General features: G+C 35.4%; 1 protein-coding gene across 1 annotated transcript; it reads right to left on the bottom strand.

Annotated features, from left to right (window-relative positions):
• Nucleotides 1–2,200: 2,200 nt before the first annotated feature.
• LOC134847949 (uncharacterized) lies at nucleotides 2,201–12,285 on the bottom strand. Its single transcript, XM_063865251.1, has 7 exons — nucleotides 11,764–12,285; nucleotides 9,255–9,383; nucleotides 8,495–8,603; nucleotides 7,139–7,331; nucleotides 4,257–4,381; nucleotides 2,923–3,081; nucleotides 2,201–2,544 (listed from the first exon to the last, which is right to left on the bottom strand). Exons 1-7 carry the CDS (start codon nucleotides 12,015–12,017, stop codon nucleotides 2,305–2,307), a joined length of 1,209 nt encoding a protein of 402 aa, XP_063721321.1. The 5' UTR covers nucleotides 12,018–12,285; the 3' UTR covers nucleotides 2,201–2,304.
• Between the last annotated feature and the right edge of the window lie 501 nt (nucleotides 12,286–12,786).

Genomic DNA, 12,786 nt, shown 5'->3' with positions numbered 1-12,786 from the left:
TATACGCAACTGCTCAATCACTAAATTCAATAAAATCTAACGCAATGGTTTAGACTGTGTAAATGGTCATGGCAACCAAAAGAGCTCAAAATGGGGTCAAACGTTGAAAAAAATTAAGTATGTGATAGATAAAAATTTTACTTGCTGTTTTTACATCAGTGTTTTTGTTTAATCAAAAGTAAAAATAAACCTAAGACAACCAAAAGCTAGGAAAAAAAAGCTAAAACCAAAGCTAAGATAACGATTTTTAGCAAGAATTTTTCTACATGTTTGCTGGCAGGGATGAGGTTTTTCTTGGTATTAATACTGATGTATTCGATGCTCAACACGAACGAATATGTTCCTTCTAAATCTTAGCTCGGTCGGTGAAAATTGTCTTAAGCGTTCAAGTAAGGATTCTAAAACAAAAAAACTTTTATAACACACGCTTTGTATCTATCCGGGTCAAAATTGGTTGCCATTTTGGTCTCATTTTACCATGGAGGGTGCTGAGTGAATAAAATTTTAAGAAATACTCACCGAACGAGCTCAATTTTATCAAAAACCTGAATCAGCCCAAATTTTAGCAAATGAAACTCAATTTTGGCCTCCAATTTCTCAGTTTGTTAGCTGAATATGGTCAATTTTTCACAAAAAGGCTGAATAAGCTCAATTTTATCAGAAAGATCTTGACGAGCCATTTTCTTTAGCAAAAGGAGCTGAACAATTTTGGCAAACTGAGCACATTCAGTACCTTAATTTTATTTTAAATTGACCAAACAAACAGTATTTTTTAAGGGCAGAGGTAGCACATAGGTTTTGGGTTCAAAATGAGTCGGTTCGAGTCTTTCGGAGAAACTTTTGTGTACAAAAGCGGCTAATTATGAGCCCAATTTTAGTCCCTGATTTGCCATGGAAGGGGATTAATGAGCCCCAGTTACTAATGCATGGGATCCTTATTGGTCACCATTGGTTCCATATTCCGTGATAACTAGGCGACCGATCGTACCAAAAATTGGGCTCATTCGGCTCCTTTTTATCGAAAATTTTATGCAACAGTTTGGACTTGGGATCGCACACCATAATAAAACAAGCACTTTTGAAGACAGCAGTTAATCCCATTATTTATCAAGTCACTGCATTGGATCTCCATTTCACTACTTGCTTAAAAGAAATTTTTAATCGCTCAACGAACAAAATCTGTTGGGCTAACACCAAAAGCTTCTAGGAAATGACCTCGCTCAACTCGCTCAAGTGATTTTTTGTGACACGCAACTCGCTCAAGTATTTTTTTTTCGCTCAACTCAAGCTCAAGTGACACTGTTTTATTAAGTAGTTGAAGGCAATCTTTGATACAAGAAAATTAATTTGTTAATCGTATATGTAATCCAGTTCGTCAACAAAGGATCTCCCCTTTTTGGTTCAGTACGAGAGCCGAGGCGACAGTTACTATTTTCTCAAAAGAGCGTCTTTTGCTTGTGAGAAAGCTGCAGAGCAGACAACCAGGAGGATTTATATCCTTCTGTGCTACCTCTTTAGTCTGGAACGAAACAAAAAATATCATGCTTGAAACATCAACTAAAGGTGATTAAGAATTCTTAAGAACATTTAAGATCACTTAAAAGATTAAGAAGAACTTGATATTTGAATGTTGATATTTTTCGCTCGTGAATGAACTTTGCCGGCTATTTGGTTTTTAGCCAATAAAAGTCGCTTCTCTTCATGTCTCGTAAAACTACAGGCAGGCAAACTCAATGGGTTAATGGCACCTTTTTGGGCCACTTACCTACTCAAGATAACCCAAAAACATGATGTAAATAAATCTTCCTGAACAGTACAAAATTTCGATTTCTTTGAAGACAATAGTTATAGAAGTTGCTTCTAACATTGATCTCAGGACACTGACATTTTTACGAAAAAGCTTCATTTAACACAAGTATTTCGAAGTTTCTTCGTGACAAAGCAAAAGACAAAATCAGAAAGAATTAAAATATAATTATTTTGCTGTGGTTGATTTCAAAATTTTGGTGCGTTGCATTTTCGGCGACGACTGTGTTTCCAGCCGGTAGACTAATTAGCAAGACTTTGTTGTCAGGAAAAAAGTCAGACAAACTTTTTTCTATCTTATATTTTTCTCGCGACGTTCATGGGAAAAAAATTGAGCAGCATCAAATCATGAAGAGGCCTTTACAGTCCACACCAATTGCTGATGATAAAAACTAACGTTTTTTTTTTAATTTCAAAAAAGACGTTTAAAATAGAGTAATTCATAAATTATGCAGGCATATTCTAACTTGCTGACTACCAAATATTGTATGAATAGAGCTAATTAAAAATTCCAAGTTTCTCGTTTTTCTTTTTCTCCACCTCCTGCTCGGCCAGAATTTTCTCGACACCCTCGTCCACTTTCAGTTTGTATGGCAAGTTGAACAAATCCGCTAGCTGATTTTTGTCTCGTGTTCGCTGGATGATCGGAACTTTAGCACTCGGAAGTTGGTGGGTGGCCGAGACAACTAAGAGTCTGTCGTAGAACTCAACCTCTGGTCCTTGATACTTAAGGATTCCCTAAAATTTTACACTTTTTTATGCATGCTAACCTCCCTTCGAAATAAATCATTCAATTCTGGCAGCCTAAGATTTTTCCAAAAGGTTGCCCGGTTGGCCCTAAAGATTTTCCAAAAAGTTGCCCGGTTTGAGAATCATTTCTGATTGAGTGAATTAAAAATTTTTCTGAGTCAAATTTCAATAAAAACATTCTTTACAAATCTTTTAATGCAATGCAAAAAGAAAAAATATTGGCTAAAATCTCCCAGAAAAGTTTTTAAATGGAATTTTTTTGCTCTTGCTGTATATAGTCATTCTATTTTCCGTTGAGCTCTACCAGTTCTAAATGTTTGAGCTAAGAAAAGGATTACTATTTTTTCGACCTGATGAAATAGGTACCTCGATGAGTTCTCGGAGCCCATACCCGACGTCACTGTCGGAACAGGAATCGAGGAAGCCGCCGGAGGGGAACCTGTTCTTCATCATGAACAGCCACTTGCTCTGACTCATCCGAATAGGCGCCGTCTCTATTTCCCACGCCACATCACAACGCACACTCTACACACAAACAGTCAAAAACGCTGCCTAGTAAAAAGAAACGCATGCTAATAGAATAGCTCGGCAAAAAAAATCGATCAAGACTGCTCGTATCAGTGTGAAGCTCTGGAAGTTCCGACTGCCCTAAAAAGTCTATGGAGTAGTTTTTAACTTCAAAATTTTCTCAAATAAATGAAAAAACTTTTTATTTTTTTTGAAAAATCATCCACCATTCGCTGAGTAAAGTATAAAGTTTGATTTTGCTATAGTAATGCAAAACTAAGGACAAACAGACTGCCTCAGTTCGTTTTGGAACGATTGCTGAGCCGGAATAGATTGCCGCTATGGAATGAAATGAAGCTCGCGGTACTTGTCTCAAACTAACGAAATTAGCTATTTTCAAACCCCCATAACTTCCCGAAAAACATCACAGGTGAAGCAAAAGTTTTAACATAATTTGAGCTCTAACCTTTAGGAGGGTGTAAAAATATCCGCCGAAAATGGCTAGTTAAAAATTGTCTGGGAAAAAAGCCACCCCCGAGTGCATATATTTCGTCACTTTCGTCAAAAATTGTAACAGTAAATGGAAAAGCATAATGATAAAATGGCTCGGCCAAAACAAAAATAATCAAAACTGCTCGTATCAGAGCAGATCCCTGATTGTTCCGACTGCCTTTTGAAGAAAACGCGGAATATTCATGCTTGGGATGTTTTTTAAATCATTTTGGAACTTTTTAACCAAGCGTTTTCGAGAAAAATTGCTTATAACATCTGAAAGATATGATTAGCCGGACCTCAAATGTGTAAAAATTCGCCTGCGACCAATTTTTGTAAAATGGGGTCTTTATAATGTTCTGGGAGCGCTCGGGAAACCAATAAAAAAAATCGACAATGACAAAGTTTTTGTCTGCCCCCATTGAGAAAATCACAGATCCGCCCCTGATAATGAATTTGATTTCTGCGATTCTCAAAGGTTCTATGAAAGTCCATTTCAATTTTTCCCCATATTCCAGACTGATTTATTTTGCTGAGTGAAGTTCTTTTCTGCGGCTCAAGGCCTTTTTTTGCGTCTAGAGTTTTCATGAGGTAACACTATTTTAGCAGAAGTGAGAGGTCAAGTGAGAGTTTTTCGTCGAACTATCAATTTGTTAATTGTTGGTCGTATTAGCAAAAAAAACGAAGATTGAAGATGAAACCTGCAGTGTCTTCATGATCTCGATGTATGGCCTGTCACTTTCCTCTTCTCTCAGCATCTCTTTGGCCCGACTGAATAACGGCAGAGTTGTGAGGGCACCCGCTCTATGCATTACCAAAATGATACCTACAAAAAGCACAACTTTGATGGATCTTCCATCCAAAATTTTTGAAAGTTCAGTTGCATCTTTTCAAATTTCAGTCTTCATGCTTAAATTTTATAAATTTTAAAATTCAACCACTTTTTTCAGACTCCAATTGTACATATCAAAACTTCAATCTATAATTTTTCAAAATGCAGTTTTTAATTTTAGAAAATATCAACCCTGACACAATTAACTTTCATTTTTAAATTCAATATATATAGGTTTTTAAATTTAGCCACGCAATTTAATATCAATTATCAACTTCAACTCTTGTAACCAATATTAAAAATTCCAAGCGCTCGCAATTGGTTTCTTACTTCAGGTCAAAATGGGCGATTGGACGAGGAATTGAATTTGAATTTGAATTTTATATTCATCATTCACAATCATTAAATTGTTAATGAAATTAACGTCTTGATAATGAAATTAACGTAATATCTTGTTAATGAAATTAACATTATATCAGGGCTGTTGGAAGAGTATTTCAGCTCATCGCCAACCGCCCTGGAAAAAATTAATTATCTGTCATCGAAAATTGTTGAATCGATTAGTCTTCGAGAAGGCTTTTTTGGCGACCTCTCCAGCAGGTTTGTTGCACCATTGTATAATATAACCGGACTGAATCTTGCGGTTGCCTTCTAATGTCTCGGTGAAAAATATATACTTTAAAAGTTAAGTGATGAGGGAATTTGAAAAAATCAAATTGCCTGCCTCAGTTTAATTTTGAAAGGTTTGCCTAACTGCTTATGACTTTGACCTCATGGCATCAATAGCTTTGAGACGTACAACAAAGTTTCAAAAATGGCAAAAAAGTCAAAATCTGACTGGAGAAAAACACCACCAAAAATATACCGCGATTTGTTTCACATTGATCATTAGCAGGAAAATGATATTGCAAGATAAAATTGAGCAAGATTGCTCGTATCAGGCCTGTCCATAAAATGTTCTCAGATAATTTTTGCTTAATTAAATATTGACAAACTATGAATTTCAACTGAATATTAAGAATCGTGGTTGAATTAATAAGAACAAATAGCCTGCCTCATTGTTTCGACTTTCAATACGAAAGTAACGGAATATTTGTGCTCGGGGTGGTTTTTTTTTCTTCGGACAAATTTTGACTTCTTAACTAGCAATTTTTGACGGAATTTTTTTTTCATCATTCAAAAAGTATTGTTGTCCTGAGTTCAAATTTGAAAAGATATTTTACCTGTGAATATTTTTTGTAAAGTTACGGGGGTTTAAAGATTGCCATTTTGGCCAATTTGGGACAAATAACGTTTTTTACTGTCTCCACACAATTGCCTTCGCCACTAAGCACTCAATTGAATTTTCTAATTCCCAATGCATGAAAAAAGTGTAATAAGCATAGGAAAGATCAATCGGTAGCAAGTAACTGAGGTAATAACCCGAATAGCCAAAAATGATCACTAATTGCCAAAAGAGAAGGTTGTTTTCGGATAGTCAAAAAAAAAATTCGCCCACAGTCACAAAAAATTGTTAATTTTAATATATTAGGTTATCACGTTGAAGTTTGCAATAAGCATATCACATCATGCATGCATCTTCTATAACGAAAATTAATTATGGCAAAGCTGATACCACTAAAATATCAGACCCACAGTCCTTTGTATTCCTCTTGTATCCTTTTTTTGTTTTGACAATTAGAGAACTGGTTTTCAGCCATTTACTCTGCTCAATGTTTTTCGACTGTTTCGGTGAGTCTTATCCCAATTTGAATGATTTTATTGCTAGTTTAATTGACAATTAACTTCATATTTAATTGAGAGTCAAATCAACGGAGTTTTTTCTTCTAGTCATTGAGTAGTGAACACATGAAACCGTTCTTGTCAGCCAATAGGTTGCGAAATCCAAATTTTTTATTGTCCAAACATTTTGAGAAGAACTTTATTATTTGTTATTCAGTTTTTTTCGCCGCTAATTTGGCATGCATAAAAACTGAAGCAAAAAGAATGGAAAAATATTCAACGGAAGTTTCGAAAATTGTTATGAAAATGAGCTTTCATGAATGTATATTTTTATTTTGCTGTAAAATCAAATAAAATTAAATTAAATTTGCAAAGCCCAAAATTATTCACGTCTTTGTTTGTTTGCACTGTTTGCCTTCTGGAAATGAATTTGAAACTAAGTTTAACAAAATTAAAAGGATTTAACAAAATTAAATTTAACAAGCCTGGAAAAATATAATTTTAGCGTGATCAAATTTTGAGACATAAATAAGTCCATTGACCTTAAAAATTTCCAAGCAACCATATTTGAGTTTTTTCCATTAAATTCCTAACTTTTTCTTTAAGCTGGGGTTAGAATAATGGAAAAAGACAAGTTTTTGGGGCCTTGTCGGTTATAACCCCCATTAATGTTGCAAAATGAAAACGAAAAACTTCATAACAAAATTGAATCGATTTTACTGAGGGAGGCAGGATAATATTATGGGACTGACCACAAAGTTTGCTCAAGTTTGCTCAATTAATCCTTAAAATGGCTCTTCTCTTTTTTTGCCGTTTTTCCTTCATAAATTTGATAAATATGGGCCCAAATGCGTTTTTAATAGTCGTTTAGCTAACAAATTCTGCATAATTCAAAGTTGATTCGACGCTCGGGATATCAGCTCTGCGTTTGAAATAAAAACGACCCAATCTTGTAATGGCAGTATTTCAATGAGTTTTTTTTATCATTCAGGGGGTTATATCCAGAAATACCCGTGTTTTGTCATTTACCATCTTTGGCGAGACTAAATTTGAGCGACTTGAGAAATCGGCGCATGTCTGCCACGTGCAGCACACAGTCCATCACGATGATCTTGTCGTAGAAAGTGCGATCGGCCGAAGGCAATTTGGCGTTGTTTTCGAAGTATTCTTCGGCTACATCGTACGTGTACGGTTTGCACTGCTTTTGGAATATGGCACTCTCCTGGAAAAACAATGAAGACAATATCGAGCTGACATATTTTCTGAGAACAAATGAACATATTTAAACAATTCCGTAAATCCAAATTGCAAATTGAATAGGTTTTATTAAGTTATAATTTAACTAGGGAGTCGGAAGGGCGTGAAAAATCAACTGGAAAAGTTAATTTTGTAGACCCGCCAAACTGGTGAAATCCTCCGTAATCGGAAATCGGGCGAGCATTTTCCAATAACCCCGATTTGACCCCTCCGTTGTCCAACAATACCCTCCCCTTTCTGGGTACTTTTTTCTGAGCTCAGTTTTTGACTGATGAACCCTCAACTTTGAGAGGCACTTAGCACAGTGGTAAGGCGTTCACTTTGAAATCGTCAGATCGTGTATTCGATCCCATGCCATGGCAATGATAGTGTGTGAGGACAAGCTCTCACTTGACCTCCAGCTTCAGGTCTACCACAACCTGACCAAATTTGACTGCACCACGTAAAAGTTCTAGACGCAAAAAAAACGGCCTTGAGTCGCAAAAAACAGCTTCGCTCAGCAAAATAACACTGTCTGGAATGTGGGGAGATAATACAAATGGATTATCCTCGACAGGACTGTTTAGGCCTACTGATAGCTCCTCTGCGATTCGCAGGAACTACAATTATTATTATTAGATATGTCTGGGGAAACCATATGCTGATCACATTGCATTTTTAGCGTACGCTTTTCTGCTTAGACTTTAAACAGAGCGCACGCAAAAAATGCTTTTCGTGATCAGCATTTGTGAAAAGTGAAAAAAGAACAATTTTTTTCTGAACATTTTTTATGGCACGCGCGGTGAAGCTGTCTAAAAAACTCTTTCAAAAGTGCTTTTCAAAAGTTTCTTCGTCAAACAGGGTTGGTTAATTTCCATCGATATCATTTATGCTTCGCATGTGGTTGCGTATTACCTTCTATGATGGGCGACCCGTTTTGCTGCAAATCCGCGATATGAGAGTTTATGCATATGCAATATGAAGTTGGAGAGAGAGAGAGAGAGAGAGAGAGAGAATGTGTGTGTGTATGTGTGTGTGTGTGTGTGTGTGTGTGTGTGTGTGTGTGTGTGTGTGTGTGTGTGTGTGTGTGTGTGTGTGTGTGTGTGTGTGTGTGAATGTGTGTGTATATATATGTATGTGTGTGTGTACCTTGACGTGTGTTTTGAGTGGCGCGTAGCAGGCTATGGGGTCGATCAAGTCCAGGTCATGTTGGATCATGGGTGCCAGTGCGCCTCTTTGCGACCCAATGTAGGCACATCTATTACATAACACAAACAAGTAAAGCAAAAATTCGTCCTTTCCCTTCAGGGGTTCGACCCCTTACCAACCAAAGGGTCAGCCTCTGATATTACTTTATCACATTCATTTTCGGCTGACCAACCCTAAAAATTTTTAAGGGGACCAATATATACTAATTAATACAATATATATTGGGAACACAATATATACAATAATTTTCAAAAACTTGACTGCGGCGCAAGTTTTTTTGTTCAAAATAAGATTTTAAAGTGTTCTGGGAAAATCCCCCCCCCCCTCGAGAAAGTTCTAGATCCGCCCCTGGTTTTAGAGGTTGTATTTGTATGAAACAAGAAGATGTCGTTTTAACAACATAAGCGAAGCTAAGAATAAAAATTGTCCCAGCGGATGGGGAAGGAAAGAAAAGTCAATTGCGACTAAGTTTGAACAATTGGTGCTCATTTTTGCAAATGAAATTGATTGTGCCATCTGTTAAATTATCTTTACTTCACAATGTGAATTCTCAATTGGCTGATAAACCGAACTTAGGAAAATTCTAAATATCACAATCAGAGTAAAAAATAACCAATTCTAAAAACATTGCTTAGATGCTCAGTAGTATAAACAAGCTCGTAGCCATCCCCCTCCCCCCCCACCCAGCAACCCATCTTACCTGTCGGACATGATGAGGTCGGAGTGTGACAGGATGAGGCTGGCAACCGATGACTCATACAGTGCACCGAAGCTGAACATCTCGTCCTCCGGCAGCTCAGGGATCGCCAGCTGCGACTGACCCCTTTCGCTAGAAACACAGACACACTTACAGACACGTGACAGGGGGGACAAGAGGCAGTGCGCCAGGGGGAGGGCACGATCCCTTCAATTCTGGTAAATTCTGCCCCTAAATTTTTCAAAGGTCTTTCAAACTGGCTGGGCCATCGTAAAACTTTTTACAAACGGCTGACCTTATTTTTCCAATAGGAAAATTGCCTTGTCAAAAAATGCCCTGCATGTTTATAAAAACAAACGTAGGTATAACATGCATTCTTAAGGCGAGAATTGTTGGGAAACTATTGACTGAATTAAGGTTTCCTAGTTGTGGATTTTATGAAATAACTGTGGCAGTGTCTGATTTTTTTTGTTTTTCAGGCAAAGTTAAGTTAAAAAAAATTTAATTAAGTAGGACATAAATTTGACGTTAGCCTGGTCTCGAAATTTAAATCTACTTCAGTTTTAACGTTATTTTAGCTATCAACTGCCTTTCATTTGTAATTAATTTAACATTATTCAGTTTAGAAAAAAAAACATACAAAAATTCATATTGCTTTGTTAAGTCATAATTTTTGTCCAATAATTATTGGTTAAAATATGAACCAAAAACTTAGAAAAAATTTTTTTTCTAACTTTTGATTTTTGTTTCTTCAATCAGTGCGCTTTGAATAACATGGGGCGACTTACCCATCAACCGGCTAACCTTGAACTAATTTGCCAAAGCTCATAGTTTTTTAGGAAGTTTGAGCTTGTTCCCAATTTATTTCGAGTTTTAGCTGTTCTTTTGAACAAAGACAATGAAATTTGATCCAGAGTGGATGTTTATTCTGTTGATCTCAAAAACAAGTTGTTATCAAACAATTATTACTCACTAACAATTCCAGTTGAATCATCTTACAAAACCATCAAAATGACAATGAATACTATTAAAACGGCAGCGAAGGAAATGACAATGAATATAAGAAAAGCTCAATTTATGGCTACAAGCGGCGAAAAATCCAAAAAACTAAATGGAACATTCATTTTCTCGAGAAACCTAAAATGTTAACAACTCACGTGTAATCATTGACCAGAAACCTGATATTTCGAAACATACTGACCTAATTTAAAAAAAATGTTATCTCAATGTTATACAATAAAAGAATTTTTCCTGATCAAAATTTGTTACTACAAATTTAAAAACAATATTTCGATCCCAATCACCAGAATGCTATTTTATTTTCTGTCACTGCAAATAGTCCTGAAATGTCCTGAAGGTTTTACAAAGTCAGTAGAACTTTTTCTTGCGAATAAATTTTAGGTGGAAAAAAAGGAAGAACTATAAAACTAAAACTATAGAACTAAGAAAACTCGATTTTTGTTTAAGCTATATGTAAATGAGGTTCTACAACATCTGAGTAACATTATAGGATCTGAACATTGCAGTGACTCAATTAACAACTTCGTTGATTCGTATGGAAAAAATATATAAAACTCATAAGTCTCAAGACACAGCAAAAATTGAGAATAGAATTGAAAAATCGATTCTTGGTATGTATGCGTAAACTATTCAATGTTCCGGCCAAATTTGACGCGGAAACTCTTTCAAAACTTATCAATTTGAATTCATCAGATTTGAGTGGATTTTTGCACAACTTAAGAGATAATTGATTTAGTTGATTCAGAGTTTTTTCACAAATGTTTTTTGATAGACATTTTGTTTTTTGATCGGTTGTTAAATTGAACGGCGGTTTATATTAGAAAAAGTCATGATGAATCAAGAATTTGAAAGTCCGGTTTTGGCATTTTAAAAAGACTGGATAGCCTTCATTGTCAGCTCAAGCTGGTGCTCTTCGAATGTGAAACTACATAGGTTGATACATTTTGTAGCGCGCATAGCTTGAAATTAAACTTTTTAATTTTTTTGCGCTTTTTATTTAAATTTTGAATTAAAATTGAAAACAATTCATCCGCCAGCATATTTGGTAAAGTGATTGCGGTCCTTTCCTAATAAGTTTTTAGGTAGTCTTCCTAAAAATTGTCAATTTTTTCAGTTCTGATTAAAACTCTGTTTTAAATGAGTTTTGGTGTTATAGATTATATAATAATGAAACATGAAAAAAATTACGGCTGCCATAAAAAGGGAGTGGTGGGTTAACAAGCTTCAAATAAAATAGTTTTTAATATCATTTGTCTACGGACAAAAAACAATCATACGATTTTTCATTTTTTACACTTCCTTTTTTTCAATTTTGTTCAAAAACGCTGTTTGAAAGGACTTTTGGCGTTATAGATCTCATTAAAACATAACGTGAAAAGAACAGATTTGAATAATTTTTGTATGCAAATATTGCTCAATTTTAAAAAACTTTAATTTTTAACTCAACAAGGGTTTATTTGGGAATATGAAAGAAGCCTAGAAAAGTGCTTGCCTGATAACTGCAAAAGGCGTCGGGTAAGGGCGTGAGAGGGCGACCCACTCGTCGAAGCCCCGGAACTCACACTTGACCAGACCACGTTGACCACCTGAACCCCCGCATCCACCACCATCTTCTCCCTCTCTCCCTCTCCCGTTCTCTAGTCCGCCTTGGGGGGTTGAATTGGCTGCTGTATAGTGACCTCTAGTATCTCTGTAGTTCGACTCAAAAGTAGAATGAGATTCTGTGATAAACGCACTTTTCTCCATCTAACCATACAATCTAATCTTTTCAACTTGATTAAAATTATTAAAGTTTTACAATTTTTTGTACAAAGTTGTATAAAAAGACAGGAACTTAAGTATTCTCTCAATAATTAATAACAATATGCTTTAAACTATCAAATGGTTTTAAAATATTGAAGTGAATTTGTATATTGAGATTGTGTATATGAGAAAAAATTGAAGCAGAACATTAAAATTTGTGTGTGCACAAGAAACGCACGCACGTGGATTAGCAAGCGAATGATTATAAAATTTTTTCAGACTAAAATTAATCTATATGAATGGCATCAATTGTCGGTTATAAATAAAATCCAACGTCAATGTTTTTGTGACTAAAAAATATAACAAAACAAGGACAGGCGGTTGATGTGCAAGTGGCTCAGAAGGTTCGCACCATTTTCATAAAATATAGATGTAAAAGTTTTTTCTTACATTTCGTGTAGAAAGTGTCTATTTTAGTGCGCAATGTGATTTGAGAACTCTACAAAAAAACTAGTAAATTAGGCATGAGCAACAATATTTCTCGCCATAAAATGAATAAAAAACAAAAAATTGAAAAAGAAAAATTCAAAATATTGTGCAAAAAGTTTAAATTTTTTAATTTTTGTTCGAAACCTTTTTTGACAAACAAGCGCTATATGAAACATCCAGAAAAAATTCTTCATCAAGTTTTTTTCCTAAAAGTCTAAAATAAACAGTAAGTTTTCAAAAGACGAGCGTAACTCGATCGCGTTACTTGCTCGAAATTGCACTA

Source organism: Symsagittifera roscoffensis, chromosome 6 (genome assembly GCF_963678635.1).
Source record: "Symsagittifera roscoffensis chromosome 6, txSymRosc1.1, whole genome shotgun sequence".
Classification (NCBI taxonomy): Eukaryota; Metazoa; Xenacoelomorpha; order Acoela; family Convolutidae; genus Symsagittifera; species Symsagittifera roscoffensis.
Note: the sequence above shows the minus strand (reverse complement) of the source record. Positions and strands in the feature narration are given on the sequence as shown.

Coding starts and splice junctions, on each gene's coding strand:
- LOC134847949 (XM_063865251.1), bottom strand. CDS start 12,017: ATGGAGAAAAGTGCGTTTATCACAGAATCTCATTCTACTTTTGAGTCG. Junction 7,332..8,494: donor CACTCAAAACACACGTCAAG/GTACACACACAC, acceptor TTGTTTTTCCAG/GAGAGTGCCATATTCCAAAA. Junction 4,382..7,138: donor ATTTAGTCTCGCCAAAGATG/GTAAATGACAAA, acceptor TGCTTTTTGTAG/GTATCATTTTGGTAATGCAT.